Genomic DNA, 25,504 nt, shown 5'->3' with positions numbered 1-25,504 from the left:
ACGTGTGTATATAAAGATGTAAACTATTAAGATACACACATTAAGGATATGTGTAACATACATATGTCTCCCCAAATCCTAACTAAAACAATTATATGATATAATATTAAAATTACAAAAGAATCCTTTTAAATCAGTCTACTGCAAAGTTATTATTAAAACTGCATGCCTATCAGGATATCAGGGTAGCTCAATCAGGTAAGCAACTGACTCTTGGTTCCGGCTAAGGTCATGATCTCTGCATCATGGGATGGGGCTCTTCGTGCTAAGCGTGGAGTCTGCCTGAGATTTTTCCTCTCCCATTGCTCATGTTCTCTCTCTCAAAAAAACAACAAAACCCTACATGCCTCGAGTAATATATTTAAATTAGTTTGATTCGTATACCTTTTCTGTAAAACAGCTAAATCACACACACAGTACTTAAAACTGTAAACACAATTGGGACACCTCAGCAGGCTGGCTCAGTCCATAGAGTATGAGGCTCTTGTATCATGTACTTCCTAACAAAAATTAAAAGAACATTATGATTCTATGATCACCAATTTTGAAAAAAATGGCACAAGAGCTTACCAAACACAAAGGAGAAACAGACATCTTCAACCTTTATCTCCTAAGAAATAAGAAACGTTAGCACAATACACTAGGTATAAATATGTTCAATAAAGGTTTGTGGTACGAGGATGGCTGGGTGGCTCAGCGGTGGAGTATCTGTCTGTCTTGGGCTCAGGGCATGATCCCACGGTCCGGGGACCAAGTCCTACATCAGGCTCCCTGTGAGGAGCCTGCTTTTCCCTCTGCCTGTGTCTCTGCCTCTCTCTTTCTTTCTGTGTCATAAATAAATAAATAAGTAAATAAAATCTTAAAAAAGATTCAACACATTTACTTCTTATCCCTTCCAAAACCACCTTAAATGTAAATGTCAGCAGAGTTTTGTTAATTTTAAGGCAAAAAACTATAGAGTGAAGTACTGGTAAAGAAAGCAGCGGTAAAATTGTAAAAGCCAAAAGCAGGATGACAGGTGGCAACTACCACAGTAACCCAAGAAAACTGAAGCCTAAATCAGAAAGCAGAAAAGCAACCTGTCTGGCACTATATCCTCAAAAGACTCAAGAACTGGTGGCAGCAGGTACTAGTGGAAGTAGGAATGACAACAAGATTGAAAAGCAGAAAGGTTGTAGATGTGTCAGACACACATGGCTCCCAAGATCCCCTTTAGAAAACCAGAGATTTATTCTCTGGAGACTGTCAAATACAGAGTTTTGGACTGGAGACAGAGTTCATGAGAAAGGGTTGCATACCAGAAAAGAGTGATTAGTGAGAAGTTTATGAACTAAATGTTGAGATCTCCCAGCCTCCTTCCCCCCAATTCAGCTCCCTTCTTACTAGCAGCCAGGCATGATCTCTGAGGGAAATGCACCCCAAGAGAAGACTAAAGACACTGTCACTCAGCCTCGTAGGCTCAACAAGAAACTCCATCAAGCATACTAAAGCTCCAAACTGCTTTACTAATTGTGCACTCTGAATCAAGCAGGTAAAGATCACCACACACCTAATGAAAGCTTCTAATGGTCATAAAAACACAAAGCAAAGAGAATACATGCAATGTGGAGGAAACAATAGGCAGGAAGATGCAAACTTAAAAGGAAAAAGTTTTCAATAATCTCAGAGAAGAGAAACAAATTAGAACCATAAAACAAGGACAGTGTGCTATAAAGAAAAAAAGGGAGGATTAAAGAGTTTTTGAAAATTAAAAATAACAAATTAAAATTGTATCAAAGGCTTAGAATCTAAAATTGAGAAATCTTGGGGCACATGGCTGGCTCAGTTGGAAGAGCACGCCAACTCTTGATATCTCAAGATATCCTTGATATCTCAGGATCATGAGTTTGAGCTCCATATTAGGCACAGAGATCATTTAAATAAATAAAACTTAAAGATTTAAAATTGAGAAATCTTATGGAAAGTAGAAAAAAAGACAAAGATGAAAAATATGAGAAGAGGATAAAAAAAATTTTTCAAAGAATCAGTAGCAGAGGTTCTAGATCCAAAGAGTAGAGAAAAAAAAATACCAAAGTAGAGAAAAAACAAACAAACAAAAACTTTTATTTTCAAATTTTTATTTAAGTTCTAGTGAGTCAATATACAGCGCAATGTTAGTTCCAGGAGTAGAAATCAGTGATTCACCACTAACATACATTACCCAGTGCTCATGACAAGTATCCTCCTTAATACTCATCCCTCATCTAGCCCACTCCCCACCCATCCCCTTCCATCAACCTTTAATTTGTTCTCTATCTTTAAGAGTCTCTTCTGGTTTGTTCCCTAATCCCTTACCAGCCCCCTAATACATTCATCTGTTTTGCTTCTTAAATTCTACATATGAGTGAAATCATATGGTACTTGTCTTTCTCTGATTGACTTATTTCACTTAGCATAATACACTGTAGTTTCATCCATGTCTTTGCAAATGCCAAGATTTCATTATTTTTGATGGCTGAGTAATATTCCAGCGTGCATATGTATACCATATCTTCTTTACCAATTTGTCAGTTGATGGACACCTGAGCTCTTTCCATAGCTTAGAAATAAGAACTTTAAAAAAAATTAACCAGGGCAGCCTGGGTGGCTCAGCGGTTTAGCACTGCCTTCAGCCCAGGGCCTTATCCTGGAGACGTGGGATCGAGTCCCACATCAGGCTCCCTGCAAGGAGCCTGCTTCTCCCTCTACCTGTCTCTGCCAATCTCTCTCTCTCTCTGTCTCTCATGAATAAATAAAATCTTAAAAAAAAAAATTAACCAGAACCGACAGACATGAGCTTCCAGACCAAAAGGGCCCTCTGGATGCCTGGCACAATGGATGAAAGTAGATCTCAAGGTACAACACAATGAAATTTAAGAACACTGGGGACAAAAAGAAGCTCCTAAAAGCTTCTAGAAAGTAAAAGACAGCTAGAGAAAAGTAGGTCCCATCTGAAGAATCAGATCTCAAAACTGGCTTTGTGCTTCCTAAGAGCAACAGTGGAACTTAGAAGACAACTGACTTAATGCCTTCAAAATTCTAAAGGAAAATATTTCATTGGACACCTGGGTGGCTCAGCGGTTAAGCGTCTGCCTTTGGCTCAGGGTGTGACACTGGAGTCCTGGGATCAAGTCCCATGTCGGGCTCCCTGCATGGACCCTGCTTTTCCCTCTGCCTCTGCCTCTCTCTGTGAGTCTCCCATGAATAAATAAATAAAAAAGAAAGAAAATGTTTCAGGACCAAAAGTCTAAGTGTGAAGATAACATAAAAGAGTATTTGATGTGCAAAGTCTCAAAGGCAAGGGGGGGGGCGGTGCTTAACTTCTCATGCATTCTTTCTCAGAAATATAGTAGAGGCTGTGTAGTAGGAAAATGAGGCAGTAAATCAACAGAGAAAGAACTGAATCAAGAAAAGGGGCTTTAGGGCAGTCTGGGTGGTTCAGCGGTTTAGCGCCGCCTTCAGCCCAGGGTGTGATCCTGGAGACCCGGGATCGAGTCCCACGTCAGGCTCCCTGCATGGAGCCTGCTTCTCCCTCTGCCTGTGTCTCTGCCTCTGTGTCTCTCATGAATAAATAAAATATTTTTAAAAAAAAAGAAAGAAAGAAAAGAAAAGGGGCTTCAATTAAAAACCCTGGGAAAGGAATCCCCCAGAATGATAACTAAACAGCAGACCTTGGGGGCAACCTACTAGAATAGGTCAAAAGGCCAGTAAAGATCCCTCTCCACCTTCAGTAGTATCAATAAAATACCTGACGTACCTGAACATATCAAAAAAATACCTATGAGGTTGTATTAGTTAAGAGCCTAAGGAGGAATTAGTGCTATTAGCAAATTATTCTGTGTACACAGAAATGAAGCGAACAAAAAAATACTTTTGAAAATTTATTTTAATTCCAGTAAAGATACAGTATAATATTAGTTTCAGGTGTATAATACACTGATTCAAAACTTCCATACAGGGATCTCTGAGTGGCGCAGCGGTTTGGCGCCTGCCTTTGGCCCAGGGCGCGATCCTGGAGACCCAGGATCGAATCCCATATCAGGCTCCCGGTGCATGGAGCCTGCTTCTCCCTCTGCCTGTGTCTCTGCCTCTCTCTCTCTGTGACTATCATAAATAAATAAAAATTAAAAAATAAATTAAAAAAAAAAAAAAAACTTCCATACATTCCAGGTGCTCATCACAAGTGTACTCTTTAATCCCCATCACCTATTCTATGCATCCCCTTCACCCCGAAAATAACTATTAACTTCAAGGAAAATAAAGTACTATTCAGGCAAAGACAAGTAATCACAGTATACCAAATATCTCAGCTGTGAAACAGTGTCTATTATTTTCAATTACTGTAAATGCTGAATATTGATCTAACCACAAAATGGATACAACCATATCAGAAAAATGAAGAGACAGGAAGTAGGAGTATATGCAGCTGTGGGAAGGAGGTAAAAGACCAAATCTTATACCTCAGAGCAGTTAAGTCAATTTTTTAAACAGTGAAAACTGAAAAATCAAGAAGTAGCACACTATAAAATTTCTTTAACTACAAGGATAATAACAAGATGATGGCAAAAGAAGCAGCTGAAAGAAAAAAAAAAGGCTAAAAGAGCTAAGAAGCAGAGGCAAGTAAACAGAAGATTACTGTTTTTTAGTAACAAGCTCATAAGATTTGACTCTTAACTATCTGCGTGTATAACTTTGATATAAAAACTAAATGAGGGACAGTTCGGGTGGCTCAGTGGTTTAGCACCGCCTTCAGTCCAGGGCGTGATCCTGGGAAACCTGGGATTGAGTCCCATGTCGGGCTCCCTGCGTGGAGCCTGCTTCTCCCTCTGCCTGTGTCTCTGCCTCTCTCTCTGTGTGTCTCATGAATAAATAAATAAAACCTTAAAAAAAAAAAAAGTGATCATAAACTATGTCACAAAAGGGGAACCTCTCTGTTCAAGGGAAACTAACCTAATTGGGGGGGAGCTCCTCAAACTCCCCTTAGGACAGACTACCTAACTAAAATAGGGGCTAGGAGGAAGGGAGCAATCCAGGGAGAGGACAGAGTGAGAAGAGGCCTCCAGACCAGAGTGGGCGATGCACTCTAGGACCTGAAACACGTTTCCCGTTGGAAACCACAAATCATGAGTGCCACCTCTTCTCCCAAATCCTTGTCTCTCCTATCTACATCTTGCTCATCCTTTTCAAGGCCAAGTTGTTTCATCTTCTCAGAAGCTTCTTACCTGAAACCAGATGAGCTCTTCCATCTTAAAATGATGATCTCACTCGCTGAATGTAATTAATATTATGTCAAGACCACAATACATTCTCTTGAATCACTCACGAAGCAAAAATATAGAGAAGAAAATAAAAACCACCATAATCCCATCTTTTGGATATCCTTCTAGCCTTATGAGTGAATACAAATAATCGAATAACCTTTTTACTCACTGCATGGTGGAATTTCTCTTCATTAAATTACTTTTCTGTAGTATCAGGGTAGTATCTGAAAATCAGTCTTTATTTTTTTTTTATTTTTTATTTTTTTAAATTTTTATTTATTTATGATAGTCACAGAGAGAGAGAGAGGCACAGAGACACAGGCAGAGGGAGAAGCAGGCTCCATGCACCGGGAGCCCGACGTGGGATTCGATCCCGGGTCTCCAGGATCGCGCCCTGGGCCAAAGGCAGGCGCCAAACCGCTGCGCCACCCAGGGATCCCCAGTCTTTATTTTTTAAAGGGAAAAGCAAAGTTCCTTTCCACAAATAACTACAGCATTAACCAGAGACAGTTAAATAATAAAGCAATCTGCTAAGATAAATACAAAATCAGTGTTAGAAGGTATGCCCTGGTAATTGTTGAAATCCTGTTAAACACAATTATAGATTCTCACTTTAATGTTTCACAAAAATGTGAAGTCAAACTTAAAATGGCATTTGGATTACATTAAACCTGATACATAAAAAGAGATTTTAACCTTCCAAATAATAGCAGATGCTAAAAGCCAATGAATACCTTACATGCCCCCCATAAACTTTCTCCCCATCTACTCAGCTAGTCCTTTCGGCCACAGCCAAAAGGTGGCAAAATAGCTGTGAAACTCACAAGATCACTTAACGCTGGTCATCTCACTTAGTCACCTAAAATGAAACTGGGCAAACATGTCTAAGAGAATTAACGCAGCCTACCCTCACATACATGATTTTAAGCACACATTAAAATACTACATCTGAAAACACAATCACCTACACAAGGACAAACTGTTGAAAACAACCTAATATTAACCATCAATCATGTATAAGATCCTCAACTAAAAATTACCCTCAAATCATAGTTCTGTTTCAAGAATAACATGAGAATTTTAAAACTTCTGAAAATGCAACTACTAAAGGCAATCAATGAGAATACTAGAGCTCAGCCAGCTTCTTAAAAAAAAAAAAAGTTACAGAATTTTAAAAATTACTATTTTTCTCACATTTACAAGGACTTTATTAAAACATCTAAGCAGGGGAACCTGGCTGGTTCAAATGGTGAAATGTGTGAGTCTGGATCTTGAGGTGGTAAATTCCAGCCCCATATTGGATGTAGAGGTTACTTGAAAATAAAATCTTTAAAACAAACAAACAAAAACCCCCATCTAACTGGTAATAATAAAGTCCAGCTTCTGTCATGAAGTAATAAACTTGTATGACAGTGGGTGATGCTTTTATGGTGAACCTAAAATTGCTCTTAAAAAAATTAAGTTTATTGGGGTCCCTGGTGGCTTAGTCAGTTAAGCATTCCACTCTTGATTTTGGATCGAGTCATAATCTCAAGGTCATGTGATGGAGCCCCCCCCCCCCATCAGGCTCTGTGTTGGGCATGGAGCCTACTTGGGATTCTCTCTCTCCCTCTGCCTCACACCCCCCCAACAAAAAAAGTTTATTTGAAAAAGTCATAATTATTAATTACTTCTCCTAATTTCTAAAAGCATTATTAATTTTTTTGCTATGATATACAATGTTTGACAGTGACCAGAAGACTTAAAATTAGTACTATAAAATTATGAAATGGTATTCTTTACTGAGTGACCCTTTTTGAAAATATATTAAGATATTTTCTGTATTTTTATTTTTATTTTTTTTAAGATTTTATTTATTTACTCATGAGAGACACAGACAGAGAGAGGCAGAGACACAGGCAGGGGGAGAAGCAGGCTCTATGCTGGGAGTCCAACGTGGGACTCAATCCCGGGTCTTCAGGATCACACCTGACGTATGCCTGAGCCACCTGGGCTGCCCTATTTTCTATATTTTTAAACAATGTATAATTTCTTTTATCTTTTAGCATAAACTCAACAACCATTTATATTTACTGACATCACTTTTAAAAATAATTACTCGGGGCCCTGGGTGGCTCAGTGGTTTAGCACCTGCCTTCCGCCCAGGGTGTGATCCTGGGGTCCCGGGATCGGTCCCACGTTGGGCTCCCTGCATGGAGCCTGCTTCTCCCTCTGCCTGTGTCTCTGCCTCTCATGAATAAATAAATAAAGTCTTTTAAAAAATAATTAATTACTGATCACAAAAGAAGTTTCCTGAATCATCAATAGAATGCCATCTCTTAGGATCAAAGCCACCAGTTTCTACACACACAAAAAAATCAATTATAAAGCTGGAAGGAATCAAAGTGATATGGTCCAACTATTTCATTTTTCAAAAGACCAAATAAGGCTAAAAAGAGGTTAAAATTCTCACCCACAGTCACATTATCTCTTACTTCATGACAGAGGCTGGACTATTATTACTGATTAGATGTTTTAATAAAGTCTTTTAAGTTCTCCTGAATCAGTCTCTACTTCGTGTCCAAAATGAACCTTCCAGATACTAAAGTCTACATTATAAGCTTCAAAAACTGCTTATTGGGGCTCCTGGCTGGCTCAGTTGGTAAAACATGCCACTCTTGATCTCCGAGTCATGAGTTCCAGCCCCATGCTGGGTACAGAGATTACTGTAAACAGGGTGTGCCTGGGTAGCTCAGTCCATGAAGTGTCTGCCTTTGGCTTGGGTCATAATCCTGGGTCCTGGGACTGAGCCCTATGTCAGCTCCCCACTGACCAGGGAGCCAGCCACTCCCTCTCCCTCTTGTGCTATCAAATGAAAAAAAAAATAAAAAAATATTTTAAAAACCCTCTGCTTATTAATGCAAAATTATATGAAAAGTTTGGATGCTATAACATAAAACTACTAAAATGAAAGCTTCAAAATACTAAGAACACTCTATTCCTGATTCCCCAGTCCACAATATTTCATCTAAATTTCAAAAGGACAAAATAAGTTAAAAATAATTTAATAAAAAAGTAAATCGCAAAAGCAGCACAGAATTCTATAGAGAAAGGATTATGAAGCTAAAGGGACTTGGGTTTTACCTACAGTGTGCTTTCAATTTCTATAGCACTGTATTCATAGTTAATCATACCTTAACATTTAAGGTGAATGTGAGCAATAAATATATAGGTATTATTTTATTTTTATTTTAATTTTTTTAAAGATGTCATTTCTTTTTTTATAGATCTTTATAAATCTTTTTTTATTTTTTTAAAGATTTTATTTATTTATTCATGAGAGACATAGAGAGAGAGAAAGGCAGAGACACAGGCAGAGGGAGAAGCAGGCTCCATGCAGGAAGCCCGACGTGGGACTTGATCCAGGATCTCCCGGATCATGCCCCGGGTTGAACGCGGCGCTAAACCACTGAGCCACCGGCACTGCCCTATAGGTATAATTTTATACTATTCTTGCAACTTGTAAGTTGAAACTATTTCCAAGTAAGGAAATTTCTTGTTAAAGGAATTTTTTAAAAAGCAAATCGTGATTATTAACAAAAACTTTGGGGAAAAAAAGAGAAATTACTCCTATTATTTTTCTTAGCAATCTATTATAAATGTATCAAACAACCCACCAAAGGTGAAGGGAAAGGTGCTGACCAAAGTACCTCAGGAACTTTGGAAATGAGTACAGTCTGTAAGACTAAATGCAAAAGAAACTGTATATACAGCCTTGTCCTCTAGTTGATAAAAGTGTTTACCACAGAGGTGTAGGTTAACAATTCTGACACCACTGCACACATTTGTTAGAATTGAAGAGTTAAGTAAATGGATGGTGGGTGGTGGGAGCAAAGTTTCTCACTGCTGAAGTGGGAGTTTACAGACAGGCCAGGGCAGGAGTCTAGAGTGGTCCATGTAGCAATGGATTAGAGTTAGTTAGTTAGTTTAATATAGATACAGCTTACATATTGATATGCTTACAGATATGTATACACACATGTATTTCTTTACTCTGTTAACTTCGAAGGCAAAGAAGCAATGACACCCTAGTAGCAATGAGCACAGATCTTGGTTTCTAGTACCATTCTCCAATAAAAAGAGCAAGGCCTCCTTAGAAAAATGGCTGATTCCAGGATAGCACAGAAAATATACACAATACTAATGCCAAAAGTGAGGAAGTGCTTCAAAAAACCCAAAATGATGGAACCACGTCAGAGAGACACAAGTGCCAACTGAAAGAGTCCCAATGGCCAAAACTGCAAAAACCTGAGCCACAAAATAAATCAGTATTGGATTATAACCCAAAGGAAAAAAAAAGAGTCCATTCTGAAATGACTAAATCAATGGGAAGAGACAAACATCCCATGCAGAAAAATTCTGAGTAATTCTCTGCCCTCCACAAGGTGGAACATAACTCTTCAATCCTAAAGTGTATATTGTACATAGTGACTTCCTTTCAAAGAGCACAGTATGAAAAGGTGGGGAGTGGGGAAGAGTAATTTTACAGCAGAGGAACTTCACAAATACTATGTCAGCCAGGTGATCAAGGTCAACATCAACAGTGTTAAGTCATGCTGGTTGTGCATATTCTTGGTATGATGTGATGGAAATGCCACTTTACCTCTGTGGTCTTCCTCACCAAAACCCACAAACCCAGTTTGATCATGAAAAGATTCAGACAAATCCAATCAACTATATGAGCAGATGGATGTTAGGTAAACCTATTTTAATTGGCTCACAATATATGTAAAACCAAACCACCATGCTGTAAGCCTTAAACTTATATAGTGATGTATGTCAATTATTTCTCAATAAATCTGAAAAAAAAATCCCATTTAAGGGACAGTCTATATAAACACTTGACCAAAACTCCTCAAAATTGTCAAGGTCATCAAAAACAAGGAAAATGTGAGAAACTATTACAGCCAAGAGGACCCTAAAGTAACATGACAACCAAATGTAATGTGGTAACCTGTATGGGACTGTGAAACACAAAAAAAGGTCCTTAGATTAAAAAACAAAAATCCGGATAACTGCATACTTTTATGGAGTTTAGTTAATAACGTGTCAGTATTGGTTCATTAATGCCACAAACATATCATGCTAACGTGGGAAAACTGGGTCTGGGGTACATGGAAACTACTGTCTTTTCAATGTTTCTGAAAATCTAAAAACATTACAAAAATTAAAGGTTATTTTTAAACATTTTTTTAAAACTTGTTTTAAAAAGCAAAGGGAAAAAAATTATTAATGCCTGAAGAATGCACACCAACTTAAGCAGACCTCAGAAGAGACTGGAAGGGAAGGGAAATCAAGCTTTCCTTTACAAGTGTACTGTTTGACTCTAGTATATGAAGAGTATCTATGTACTATTGCATAACAAGAAGTGTTTAATTTTATTTATTTTTAAATATTGTATTTATTTATTCATGAGAGACACAGAGAAAGAGAGAGAGGCAGAGATACAGGCAGAGGGAGAATCAGGCTCCATGCAGGGAGCCCAATATGGGACTCGATCCCGGGACTCCAGGATCACGCCCTGGGCTGAAGGCAGACGCTCAACCGCTGAGCCACCCAGGCGTCCCAGTGTTTAATTTTAAATGCCACATTTAAACACCGAATAACAAATAAAATCAAACCGTTGTTGAACAGACACCACTCGCTAAGCCTGGGGTATTTCTATTCATAAACTATCAATTTCCAGAAAAACCTCCAAGCCACATTCAAGCAGCTCATTAACTAGGAACTGATATTAGTGCAACATGTGAATTTAAAAGAAAATATGTTAATATGAAAAATCGTTAAGGTGGATAAGAAACATACATGTGACAGGAACTGTTTTAACCAGTAAGAAAATATTTCACTAGAAACATTGTTAAATTTGATTAGTATTTAGACCTAGTATTTATAACTTTCAATAGAATAAATTGTGTTACTCAGAAAAAAATGAGTCATTTTAACAGCAGAAGTGCTAAGTGAGGTCTAATAACACTCACTTTATTACTATACTTGCTGAAGGCAACAACACATAGTGCTCTTCTATCTAGACAGCCATTAGAAGCAATTACAATTGGAGTATATAAGGCTCAACAGATTCAATATATGGTATTTACCAACTGCCTATATTGTATAAAATGATTTGAGAACAAAGATAAGACCATTAAGCTTATCATCAGCATCAGTCTCTAATCAAAGTGTTTGAGGCTGCTTTATCTAAACGGGCACCATCTACTACCACAAGAATATGGTGCCACTCAACAGCTGTACTTGTTCAACGACAATAAGAGTAAATTATTAAGAAACCAAATAATTATTTTAAAGCCCCGAGAACAGATAAATCACAAGATGGCACTTGAACCTCTTCAAGCCTTCCCTTTTTTTTTTTAAGCCTTCCCTTTTTTATTAATAAGAGTACAAATTCACTCTCATATAGTAGGATTTATTTTATAATATAATTTTATGTAAAGTAATGTGATACCATCTGTGTCTAGCATAAAGTAATTTGAAGTCATGTGCAGGCAAACCAGCAGGTGGTATCAGCTGAGATGATGCCAGGATTTCCTCAGCTGGGCCTTAGTCCCTACCCACACTAAGGAGTTCTGCCGTTTCCAGTGCAAAGAGAGAATGATAAAACCAATTAAATCTCCCCTAACAAGTGGTCACCAGCAGGTGCAGGCAAGAAAATTAAGAATGGGTCAGCAAGATTCAAGAATCCATCACTGCTACAAAAAAACACTCACTGCTTACCAAGAGGGAGTCACATACGAATCACAGTTGTAGATCTACAGATCCTGACACAAATCCTGTTTCTCTACTCTTAATAGATTACAAAAGAGCTCTCATAATTCATTTTTCATGTGATACTAACTGCTTACATCTTTTATTAGAGTCACACACAAAAACATTTATGACTATAATGACATGATTTCTAGGTTTTGTCTCAAAATAATGGTGGGGAGTATAAATGAAACATTACCCATTTGTTGATGACTGCGGGAGCTGGGTGATGACTGCATTAGATTTATTACACCATGTTTTAGTATACGTGTGGAATTTTCATAGTAAAAAGTTGAAATGTAAACAAACGTTATTAAGAAATGACTCTACTTGGCACCCAGGAGGCTCAGTCCATTTAAGTGTCTGCCCTTGGCTCAGGTGGTTATCCGAGGGTCCCCGGATTGAGCCCCTCATTGGGCTCCCTGCTCAGTGGGGAGTCTGCCTCTCCCTCTGCCCTTACCCCTGTTCGTGATCATTCTCTCTCAAATAAATAAATAAAATCTGTTTAAAAAGGGGAAAAAAAAGAAAAAAAGAAATGACTCTACTCCTACAACTGAATAAAAAAGCAAACAGCCCAATTCAAAAATGGGTAAAGGACTTGAACATGTATTTCTCCAAAGAAGATACACAAACTGCCAATAAGCACATAAAAAAATTCTCAGTATCACTAATCATTAGGGAAATGTAAATCAAAACTACACTGAAAGACTTCATGACCATTAGGATGGCTTTATCAAAAGGGCAGTCCTGGTGGCTCAGCGGTTTAGCGCCGCCTTCAGCCCAGGGCCTGGTCTTGGAGACCCAGGATCGAGTCCCATATCAGGCTCCCTGCATGGAGCCTGCTTCTCCCTCTGCCTATGTCTCTGCCTCTCTCTCTGTCTCATAAATAAATAAAATCTTTAAAAAATAAAATAACAAGGGTTGATGAAGATATTTAAAATTGGAAACCCTTCCACTCCCACCCAAAAATATTGGAACTCTGGGGCACCCCGGGTGGCTCAGCGGTTTAGCGCTGCCTTCAGCCCAGGGTGTGATCCTGGAGACCCAGGATCGAGTCCCACGTCCGGCTCCCTGCATGGAGCCTGCTTCTCCCTCTGCCTGTGTCTCTGCCTCTCCCTTTCTGTGTGTCTCTCATGAATAAATAAATAAAATCCTTAAAAGAAAAAAAAATTGGAACTCTGATGCACTGCTGGTAGGAATGTAAAATGGTGTCTGTACTACAGAAAACTGTATTTTTTAAATAAAGAATTTAAAAATAGCATTACCATTGAACCAGTAATTCTACTTGAGCATATAAACCAAAAGGACTGAAAGCTGAGCCTCAAAAGAACACCTGTATACCTATATTCACAGCAGCATTATTTACAATGGCCAAAAGGCAGAACCACTGCAACTGTGCACCAATGGATGAAAAAAAAAAAAAAAGGGTAAACAAAATATGCTACATGCATATAGTACTAGTCAGCCTTAAAATGGGAGGAAATTCTGACAGGTGGTACAACTTGGGTAAACCTGGAGGCTATGAAGCTAAGTGAAATAAGCCAGTCACAAAAGGACAAATACCATATAATTTCATTTATCTGAGGTAGAGTAATTAAGTTCATAGAAAATAGAATGATGGCTATGGGGGCTAGGAAAGGGGAAAAGGGGAGTTATTGTTTAATGGGTATGGAGTTTCAGCAGGGGAAGGTGAAATAGTTCTGAAAATGGGTGGTGGTGAGGGCTGCCCAATAATGTGAATGTATTTAATGCCAATGAACTGTACACTTAAAAATGGCCAAAATGGTAAATTTTATATATTTTTATGACAATTTTTTAAAGTTCAAAAAAAACAATTCTACTCATCTCAATATTTTTGGAAAAGTCTTCTTTGATCATTGGAATAGGCCACAAATACAGCAAAATAATCTCAAAATCTTGACATAACACTCTAAGGGGCATTCCTAGATATAATTACAACTTTTCAAACTAAAAAGATGAAACCACATGGGTGCTTTTCACTCCTTCCTCCAGGATCGTGATCTAACACTTCTGCATAAATATGGTTTGGCCTGGCAGAAAAGAAATTCTTTCCCTGATCTATGAAAACCTTCCTCCACAATCCTGAGAATTTATCTAAAAAGGTAGCATTCCCAGCGCAGCTCTACAAGGTCATCAGACTACATTACAAACTTATTAATGATGCTTACAAGTGGGTAACTTCTTCAGCAAGCAGTAAGCCTAAAACAAAACATCCTAGTCTATTTTGAAGCCTATATGGCAGTGTCATCGTGGCCTCCTTAGATTAGATTCAAATCCAAAGATCTCAAAACATTTCAGGAAGTATTTGGCAAAATTCATAAAATAGGCAAAGACATATTCCAGTGAGGCAGAGGGCTTGGAACGGTTGAACAGGAATAAATGTCTGGAGAGACGGTGACGTATTACAGATTTCTCAACATGGGGCCTGCCTACACACACACCTTTCTGAAACAGTGCTTCTGAATATCTGAATATAAAAATCTCAGCTGCAAAAAACGAGAAAAAATAAAGCCACAGGAACCTATGAGCCCAGGCTTTCTGTGCAGTCTGTCACAATGCTAAATTCAAGTTGTGCGTAGTGCACTACCAATAAAAGAAATCATAAAGGCAAAACTGTGTTTGCATTTAGTAATGAATCACACAGTCTTCCACTGCATTTATTTACTAGAGAACCAGCTCTATTTGATGAACCAGATCAAGAAGTCAGAACTGCCTTTTGTGACTAGAGTAGTCAGGCTCCTATCAAGTTGCCTGAACAATTCATCAACATTCTATAATGCAAAAGCCTTTTAAATATGTATGTATACTCTCTGACCAAGCATTTCCACATCTAAAAATTTATAGGGAACCCTGGGTGGCGCAGCGGTTTGGCGCCTGCCTTTGGCCCAGGGCGCGATCCTGGAGACCCGGGATCGAGTCCCACGTCGGGCTCCCGGTGCATGGAGCCTGCTTCTCCCTCTGCCTATGTCTCTGCCTCTCTCTCTCTCTGTGTGACTATCATAAATAAATAAAAATTTTAAAAAAAATGGTTCATTAAAAAAAATAAAAATAAATAAAAATTTATACTCAGGAAAAGAGATATAGATGTACACAAAAGAAACTTCAGTGAATAAAAAAATTATGAACACACTTAGTGGCCAACAATAGGCAACTGACTTGAACTATGTACAACCAGTTACATGCAATGCAGACATGAAAATACTACCCTATTTTATACATCTATATGCCTCTGTACATACATGTGAACAAATACATGTACATGCAAACTTGTGAATGCACGTGTCTGAGAACATGACACATATGGGCACAGTGGATGTATAAATGTATACATGTGCACATATGCACAAAATGTGTACAAGTAAAACCAGGGGGCTCGTGGAATGGTACATGTGTACAAAGATGTGCCTGTATATATATCCATGGATACATGAGAAAATATATATGCACATATATATATGCTAATGCACATGCCTATATTTGGAACATGAGCCTGTGTTTTAAGTAGGTGAGTGTGTATTTATCCTTGTAATCACTACTTAGAGGCTGTGACCTTGAGCAAGTTAATGAGCCTCTTGGAGTCTTGACTTTGTCATCTATACAATAATACCAAACCTTGCCTCATGGGAGTTCCATGAGGATTAGGGAAATAATGGATGTAAAGTCCTCAGTACCGTGATTGGCACATAGTAAATGCTCAGTCAATATTAGCTTTCCTTATCTGTACACATGTATACTGATTTATATTTATGTATATTTACATACCTATAAGTCCACAAAGATACACATCAAAATACTAATTTTGGTTACCTATGGGTGATAAATTTTTACTGTGGGTTTTTTTTTTAGGGGGGGTAGCTTTCATATTTTGCAATTTTTCTAGGAAGATTATTTTTTTCATGCTGTTTTTTGGAGGTTATTTCTTCAACATAATGATTTTCAAAAATAAAATAAAGATGACCTGTCCCTGACACACCTCAATTCTGCATATTTAAAGCTGTTAAATATAAATATTACACCAAGGAATACATAGTTTTGATACTCCACCAAATTTTTTGTATTCCAGCAATATGTCAGCATTACCTAATAGCTCAAGAAGATGGCAGTACAAAGAAAAGCCACAGCTTTTTCCTTGTTTGCCTTTTACAAAACAGGATGAAAAGAATGAATTAGATCACAGTGTGGGGTACAAGTGATTTTTGAACACTCTGGTGACAGTTAAGTGACATCTGTCATTTGTATTTTATTAAAGCAGGGAGAAACCCTCACCCAAGGTCATACAAAAAAAAAAAAAAAAAAGCATGTGCCAGACCACAGGCTGTGAGAGATCTGAGGACTAAACTGCATTGCCACGGTCTGGGCATGTTTATGAAACCAAGAAGCTAAATTCTTAACCAGTCATTTCAGAAGTCCGGCTGGAGGAGGGAGGAAATTACTACACAGGGCTGATGACAGCAAAACAAACTGGTAACTGGCTGCACTGAGTTAATCTAGATGTTTTAATCAGACTGGTTTTCGTTATTTCTGAAATACAAAGCTGTAGATCATCAATGATAGGGCATCTAATTTCATAAAAGCACGACTGATATTTGTATGCAAATTATACCAAGAAACATCTGATAGGACAAAACGCAAACAGTTATCAGCGGTTCCAATCAACACCAGTTCCTACCTGGCTTAATTCCCACAATTAAGATGTGTTAGGTTAAACAGCACTAAAAATCCTGCAGATGGTCTCTGAATTTCCGAGGGGAGCCCAGCTAGTAGAACAAGCAGCTCTTTTCCCTAGGGCCTCAATTTATAAATTATAACCGGGATAATACTCCAATCAATCCCTATACATTTCCTCCCCAGCCATGCTATTAAATCTCCTTAAACGTCATTTCCAAGCTTTTAAAACACACACCCAGGCACACGCCCTGCAGCCTTCAGCGAGCTCACGACGTTCCGGGGCACTGCCCCAGCTAAACAGCGCCTTTCCCAGACCTACTGCAAACTGCAGACTTGCCTCTCGTCTCATTTTTGACTTTTGTCTTAAAACAGAGGCGCGGGGGAGGGGAGGAGGGGGATGGGTTTCGACAAACAGACTAGGCTCTGAAACCCCCGAGCAATCGCATCTCGTCACGGGGAGCTGTCGGCCGCAGTGGCAGCGATTTTAATCTTTTCTCTCCACCCAGTTTCCTTTTCCATCTCACGCTTCATCGCCTTCTTTCTTTTCTTCCCCATGACATCAAACCAGAGGTGCAGAAAGGGAAACTGCATGCCCCCGCGTGGGCGCCGCCCCGAGGGTCGCGGGCTCCGACTCGGCGGCCCGCCCGCCGCGAGAAGTGCGGGGCGACGCCGCGGGCCGGAGGTTTTCCGCCGCCCGGGTGCCGCCCCGGGTCGCGGAGGGCCGGGCCGGGCCGGGCCGGGCCCGCGGCGGCCTCGACTCCGAGCCCGCGGCCCGCCCAGGCCCGCCAAGCCGCGGCGTCGCGTCGGCCACAGGCCGGGCCGGAGACGCCAGAAGTGGCCGGCGGGCAGGGGGGCGGGCCGGGGGCGGCGGGGGCCGAGGGGCCGGGGGGCCGGGGGCCGGGGGCCGGGGGCCGGGCCGGACTCGGCGCTGCTCACCTGCTGGTACCGGCTGCCGCAGGCCGGCTCCACCGCCGCCAGCGCCGCCAACGCCAACGCCATGGCGCAGCCGGCCGCAGAGGAGGAAGGCGGGCGAGCGGGCGAGCGAGCTCTAGGGGCGCGGGCGCTGCGGCCTGGGAGCGCGGGGAGGCCGAGGGGACGCGCCTCGCGTGGGTCTCGGTGGCCGCCGCCGCTTCCAGGCAAGCCGCCCTCCTCGGGTTGTGAGCGCCGCCGCCGCCGAGGCTCCGACGCGGCCCCTGGGGAGGAGGCGGGGACGCCGCCGACGACGCTGCGCCGCCGCCCCGCCCCGCCCCCGCCGCGCGCCCGGGCCCGGCCTCGGCCTCGCCCCGCCGAGCCGCCGCCCGGGGTGGGGTCCGGCCGGCGTCCCGCGCGCCGAGCTGCGGCCCGAGCGAGCCCCGCGCCTTCCCCGAGCGCTCTCCTCTAGCCCTCCCCACACCGCGACGTGGGGCCGCGGCCCGGCGGAGGAGGCCGTCGGCGCCCGGGGAGGCTGACACCCCGGCACGGCCGCGACCGGGGCTCCCTGGGACCGCTGCACCCGCTCGGTTCTCGTCCAAGCCCCGGCTTGTCTGCCGTCGTCCTAGATCAGGGACTGCCAACCGGTCCGGTGGCGGTGGAAAGCAGAAGAAATTCATGTTTCATTGTGCATAAATGAAGTCTTACCGGAGCACAGCCGTTCGTTCCCATGTTGGGTACGGCCAGCAATCCCTAAAATACTTACTCTCTGACCCATTACAGAAGAGTTTCCTGACACTACACCCTCCAGAACTCCTTTAGTAAAGATCTCAAACAAGCACTACTTAGGATGGATGATGATAACAGCATTCTCCTTTTTGTGCAGCCCTTTAGTATTCTAACAGCCTCATCTGTGGATAAGACATGTTATTTCCATGTATGCATGCATGTAAATAAATCCACCCGGCCTGGAGCCCAACTCGGCTTGAACTCACAACCCTGAGATCAAGATCGCAGCTGAAATCAGGAGTTGGGCTCTTAACCCACCGAGCCACCGAGGAGCCAGGACATGATACTTTTCTGAACCAAAAGCTCTCTGAGGAGGTGACATGGAAGGCCAGACTCCAAAGATTCAGCCCTGCTGAGAGCTGAGAACACGTGCAAAGGCTGTGAGGGAGCCACAGGTTGCTTTGCGGAAGGACTGGAAGAGGCAGGCAGGACTGCCCTAGGGGAGATACAATAACCAATGTTTCCCAAAAGAGGAAATTAAGCTTGAAGAAATTAAATATCTTGCCCAAGAACACAGAGCTAGGGAGGGGAAACCTGGAATGTAAACCAATGAAACCAGCATTGTTAACTATTATCGTGCAACTAAATTATAAACTCTGTGAGGAGGAAAGTATGTCTCTCTTAAATATTTTTATATATCCCGCAGCATCCAGCGCAGCATGGCTATACAGCAGGCATGTGAGGTCTGCTGTTTCCTTCTGTCATACCCAGCCACCTGGAATTGCTTCTACCCACATGTCCAACCCAGAAAAACCTGAGTTTTTGAAGCTTGTTGCAATTCCTCTTTCTTCTTGATTGCCTTTCCGAGTGAATAGTCTAGGGTTGGCATTAGTATGATTATTGTTTTAGCTTCTAATTTTCAAGCTTAGGTGACTACATATTTTTGAACAGAGCTGTGTTTTTAAACTACCCTGAGGTTTCTACATGTACGAGCCAACTGTAATCCATAAAGATTCTAGATCTTTATCTTCCTCACTTTAAGATCTCTACCGGTTTCCAATCTCCTACAGGTCTGTCCCAATATCCAAGTGTTAACCTCTCATATTCACACTTTGGGGGAGTGGGCAAATCCAGCAAGATGCCAGTCTGAGAATCTCAAAGTGGTACACTCCTTACTCTGTCTCATAGCTGTTTTTAATTCAGAGAAACAACTTTTAGGTGTAATAAGGTACAGTGAATCATTCTATACAAAATGTCCTACTTCATGGTCTTACATAAGGAAAAAAGTGTTTCATTTGAAATGCTTTAAAATCTCACCAACAGAAAGTAGAAATCCAGATTTCTTTGCCCAGATTATCTAAATTTACACGTAAGAAGGAATAAAAAAGATGTCTGTGCTGCCGCATATGGCTATTGGTGCAACAGCTGCCATCTTTACGCATGTCTACGGCGTGGTGACGTTTGTGGAAAAGATGTTGCTACCCTGCCCGTCTACTTCTTTCCTAAATTATTTTCTCCCTCAACAGCGATACACTCCCTGGATATGAACATAATATAAATACTGGGCTTTCTCACTGAAATATTTTCTCTCAAAAGAAAAAAAAAAGTCCAGCTTCAATCTCCCTTTCCTAATCCTTTTGCTGGTACCCTGAACCAAAATGTCTTGTGTTAACAGTGAAGTCTTGGTCTTTTTTTTTTCCCTCTGAGTTCCCCCCACAGCCTTTAATAAGTAAATGGAGATGATTTGTGTTGATTCAATGGATGGGTAAATTGGGAAGTTGAGAAACTGAGTCAGTGCTGTATAAGGTCTCCAGTTGGCAAGCAAACTGTACAGTGAAGGGGAAAACTGAATTTCTGACTCATGGATCCGTGCCTGCTGCAAGCCAAGCAGACAGAAAAGATAATCCAAGGCTATAAAAATTGCACTCTTTGGCTTCATCTGGAGATGTTGTCAAAGAGAGTTTCCACAGAGAAAGTTATTAATTTCAGATTGCTGCACTTAGAAACTATTTCCCCACAGAATGGCAGTAATATTTTCCATGTGCAATATTTTTTATGTGAATTGCTGACTCTGAATCATCCATCCTGAGAGAGAAGAGAAATATTATGGACAAGTAAGAACATACCTCACGTCTGTTTCTCTACCGGAACCCCCACCCTCCCAGATTTAGATAAAAATCTCCTCCAGAAGAGATGTGGTCTTCTGTCTTTCACATCCACCTGAGGCCTGTCCTAGGCAGTACCGAGCTCAATAAGTAACAGAGAAGGGTTTGTTAAACTTTAAACAAAGCACCATTGGTCTAATATCTCATTTCAGGCCTTGAATATCTCCAGCTAGTCTTTACAGGGCTCCAACTGAACTCATGAGTTTTCATTTCCACTTACTTATTCCTTCTTTTAGTTCTCATTACATTACTATGAGTTTCTTTAAAGACAAAGGTATTATCTTCATATTACAAATAAGGAAATTATCCTCTGACAATTACTACTGTTTCTGAGCACCTTCCAGTTCTTTGACTCCTCCAGAGATCTCCTCCTTAATCCTCATAACAAACCCAATCTGCTGGTAAAGAGATTCAGGAGATAGACATCACCTGCTTAGCTAGTGATGGTAAAACCAGAATGCAAACTTCAACCTGTCTGATAACAGAAGTAGAGGCCTGCTCCGTATGTAGAGGAGAGTATAAGACATAGAAGAACCAGTCTCATCCTTGGAGTCCTTGCAGTGAAATAGGAAAGATAGGGAACACATTTTCAAGCCATTTTTTCAAAATATAAAAATGACAAGTTACTTACAGCTTTCTTGGGCTACGTTAACTAGAGATGGTGAAGAGAATTATGTGATCATGTGTGATTATCAGGTAAGGATTGAAGAGAAAGGGTTTTGAATGAGAAAAAGGCTTTGTGGGATGCCTGGGTGGCTCAGCAGTTTAGCATCTGCCTTTGGCTCAGGGCGGGATCCCAGGATCCTGGGATAGAGTCTCCCCACAGGGAGCCTGCTTCTCTCTCTGCCTGTGTCTCTACCTCTCTCTCTGTATCTCTCATGAATAAATAAATACAATCTTTAAAAAAAAAAAAAAAAAAAAAGGCTTGCCATGATGAGAGGAGGGGAAGGCACACCAAGTCATGAGTATGCTTGCACAAAAGCTTAAAACAGGTCAGCAACTTTTGTGTGCCACACGTTTTCTGTCACAACTACATTACTTTGCCATTGTATCATCAACACAGCCATAGACAATATTGAGCAAATTGGCATGGCTGTGTTCCAACAGCACTTTATTTATGGACACTGAAATTTGAATTTCTTATTTTCACATGTCATGAAATATTATGTTTCTTTTGATTTTTTTCATCTATATAAGAATGTAAAAATTATGGTTAACTCCCAGATCATACAAAAACAGGTAGCAAGCTGGACCCCAGGTAGTAGTTTGCACACCCCTAGCTTCCTAGCAGGACAAAAGAAGTTTATGTACTAAGAGCTTGAGGATGAATTTTAAACCACGCAGTAATGCAGAAGGCCTAATAGAGAGGGAAGGGAAAGAGAGAAGAGGATAGGAATTTATAAAAGATCTTTAAATACAAATGGCTTCTGCAAAAAAGTAAGTCAGAGGAAAAGTGTTAGTCAGTTAGGGATCCATCATGGGATTCCTGATTCTTTGGCTTTTCTTCTTGCCCCTGCAATGCAACAAATATTAGTTGAGCGTCAGTATGGGCAATTTGCTATGGCTTTCTGCCTAAAACATGAAACTACAAAAGAATAGTTCCTCATTTATTCTTCAAAACGAAATTAAGAAATGCCAAGAGTGGGTATTTAACATATCGTAAGATTTGGTATGTTATGTCTTTATTTTTATTTTTATTCATTTCCAATTATTTATTAATTTCACTTGTGATTTCTTAGACCCATTGGTTAGATAACACTGGTGTAATTTTGACTTATCTATGCATTCCCCAAATTTCTTTCTGTCATTGATTGCTAATTTCATTTCATTGTGATTGGGAAACATCATTCAAGTCTTCTATTTCCTTGTTGATCTTCTGGCTAGTCCTAACCATTATTGAAAGTGGATTGTTGAAGTCTCCCACCTGTAAGTGTAGAATTGTCTATTTCTTCCTTCATTGATGTCAGTTTTGCTTCAGAGAGTTAAGTGATTTACTGTTTATACACATGTACTATACAAATACATTTATAGTACTTATTTTATACACTGCCTAAATCCAAAATGGATTTAAATGATTGCAGAATAGCAAAGGAATCATAGATTAGAGGAAGATGAGAAAGAAAAGGCAAAACAAAAATAGCAACAGAAATAAACCTTGCCTTCTTGTTCACTATTATCTCCATATGAACAGAGCCTGGCATATAATAGACCTTTGTAGGATTAAAATCAGGAATGAGTTTAACACAAAAATGAAGTTATACATGTTACAAGGGCACCAAAAATTTGGCATCCAATAAAGTGGAGACCTGATTGGTTATACAACTGATAGGGAACCTGAGCTAAATAAAACAGGATACCAAGAACAATAGAGAAATTTATTCTAAGAATCGTCAGTAACACTTAATTATAAAGATGCTGGACTGACCCCTCTGTCCTAAATAGAATACATGCTTTAAGTTTTGGGGGAATCCCCCCCTGCCAGGAGAGATACTGCACCGTGGTCTACCATGTATTGACTGCCACACTTGATTGTGTAAATTGTGCATTGACACAGTCGAGGGATAGCCAGGCCATTTTGGTCTAGGCAAGTGACACGCATCACCTGATTTGGGCAATATACAACCTATGCAATCACAGGAGGCATCGCCATAAAATATTTAAGGGTTCCCACCCCTGATAAATGGTTCACAATATATTTAGGGGTGTTGTGGGTGGCAAAAGAATGAGGAATGAAGAACAGCGGAGGGTCCACAAGGAAATCAAGCATCTGATTCTTATCTTTGGACCCAGTGAACCAACCAATTTCTTTAACCAAGTGCCTTGAATACAAGAGCAAGGTCAGTAGAGAAAGCGCTTAACCCTCTGCCCCTCAGGCTGATTCCAAGATAAGAAAAGGGTTTCTTGGGGCACCTGGGTGGCTCAGCGGTTGAGCATCTGCTTCAGCTTGGGTCACGATCCTAGGGTCCTGGGATCAGTCCTACATCGGGCTCCCCACAGGGAGCTTGCTTCTCCCTCTGCCTGTGTCACTGCCTCTCTCTGTGTGTCTCTCATGAATAAAATCTTTTTCTTTTAAGATTTTATTTATTTATTCATGAGACACACACACACACAGAGCGGGGGGGGCAGGCTGAGGGAGAAGCAGGCTCCATACAGGGAGCCTGACATGGGACTTGATCCCAGGTCTCCAGGATCACGCCCCAGGCTGAAGGTGGCACCAAACCGCTGAGCCACTGGTGCTGCCCATAAAAAAATCCTTAAAAGAAAAGGGATGACTGGATGGTTCAGTGGTTGAGCGTCTGCCTTTGGCTCAGGGCATGATCCTGGTATCCAGGATCAAGTCCCACATCAGGTAAAATAAAATAAATAAAAGGGTTTCTCACATTTCCCGAGTGGGTTAATCTCCCTGTGTTCAGGGAGTATTGTAAGAAACAGGATGGCACCAGGGAAATACTAAAGCTAAGAGATGTGCACTGCCTGCGGTGTGTCAGGGGAGAAACAGCTTGCGCTAATTATGACACTAAAGACGAGCCCCGAGCCCCCGCCCCTGCCCCCCTACCTCCCACAGCCCGGGGCTCACCCTCCCCCAGCTCCCCAAGAAGCTGATGTGGGCATGCAGGCTGGTTGCCTACAGGTCTCCAGGGAGACTTAGAGCAGGCCTTAGGCAAAGGACAAGGGAGACTCTCTAGTTCTAAATAAGATTACATGAGGACCAGGAAATCATACCTTAGTTTTAAAGCAGTGTTGAAATCCTGGCCAAATTATTCAGGAGCTCCTCTAACGCTATCCCTGTGTGGGACTCTCCTCCACTCACATCTTCAGCCACTGAAGCCCCCAGATAGAGCAAAGACAAGCCTGCCTCTGTGCCAAATGCATCCCCTGGAGTCAGCCGTGCTGTGAGAGAGTAATGGTACAAGGTGGGATGGCACCTGGAACGCAGCCTTTCCAGAGCTGATCGTGACAAAACTGAGTTCAATTTTAAATAGTAATTGGCCACCGGCTCAGGGGCTGAATGGAAGTTGTGTTCTTCATTCTTGAAACACCAAACATCCTCTTGCCTGGTCTTTACTTGTTAAGCCAGTGTCACTCTGTAAGTAAACATGCCCAATACACAGGCCTACAGGTCATCCAGAACAGCAGCTTAAATTGCCACAGATGTTCCTCACCTTAAAAATCGAAAGATGCATTTTTTAATTGTTCACTGCCCTAAAAACAAGGTGCATCTGATATTACTGCCCTTAACTAAGAACACTAATTACTCACACGTACTGGGCACTTATTTTATGCTAGGGACTATGTCAAACAATATACATTTTTAAATCTTTTCTACTGTTCATAAGAAATACATGAGGCAGAATGTACTTTATTCTCTGGAAGAGGGAAAAAGTTGCATGGAGATAATTATCTTGCCTGTGTGTATTTGTGTGTCATTGAAGATGAGAGCTAAAGGGTTTTTTTTTTTAATTTTTATTTATTTATGATAGAGAGGCAGAGACACAGGCAGAGGGAGAAGCAGGCTCCATGCACCGGGAGCCCGACGTGGGATTCGATCCCGGGTCTCCAGGATCGCGCCCTGGGCCAAAGGCAGGCGCTAAACCGCTGCGCCACCCAGGGATCCCTAAAGGGGTTTTTGAAATCATTTGGTTTGATCCTCCATTTTATGGATGAGGAAACTGAGCTCAGAGAGGTTAAGTCACATGCCTATGATCACACAGCCAGGAGGTGGCAAAGCTGATATGGAACATAAGGTTTCTTCCATCTGTGAACCATACAATCTACCACTCTTAGTTAATACACATCACCTTGGCCTCCTACTCTGAAAGCTCGTGGCCCAGCCTTTTGTAATTTGAGGATCTGTGCCATCCCCAACGCGCTGTCATCATGCAACCAGACTATGGCAAAAGAAAGGGGAGGAGAGTATAGTGCTCTCTCTGCAAC

General features: G+C 41.2%; 1 protein-coding gene across 3 annotated transcripts in view; it reads right to left on the bottom strand.

Annotated features, from left to right (window-relative positions):
- NDFIP1 (Nedd4 family interacting protein 1) overlaps positions 1-18,422 on the bottom strand; it is a 52,694-nt gene extending 34,272 nt beyond the window's left edge. The window contains exon 1 of one of the 3 annotated variants that reach the window (XM_072826285.1): positions 18,384-18,422. In XM_072826285.1, the coding sequence (XP_072682386.1) occupies positions 18,384-18,407 (24 nt within the window). In that variant the 5' untranslated portion in view covers positions 18,408-18,422. Of the gene's footprint in view, positions 1-17,702; positions 17,963-18,383 lie in introns of those variants that run through there. The other 2 variants (XM_072826287.1, XM_072826284.1) reach the window with 2 other exon arrangements.
- Positions 18,423-25,504: the final 7,082 nt, after the last annotated feature.

Source organism: Canis lupus, chromosome 5, assembly GCF_048164855.1.
Source record: "Canis lupus baileyi chromosome 5, mCanLup2.hap1, whole genome shotgun sequence".
NCBI lineage: Eukaryota > Metazoa > Chordata > Mammalia > Carnivora > Canidae > Canis > Canis lupus.
This window is presented reverse-complemented; position numbering and strand designations above follow the sequence as displayed.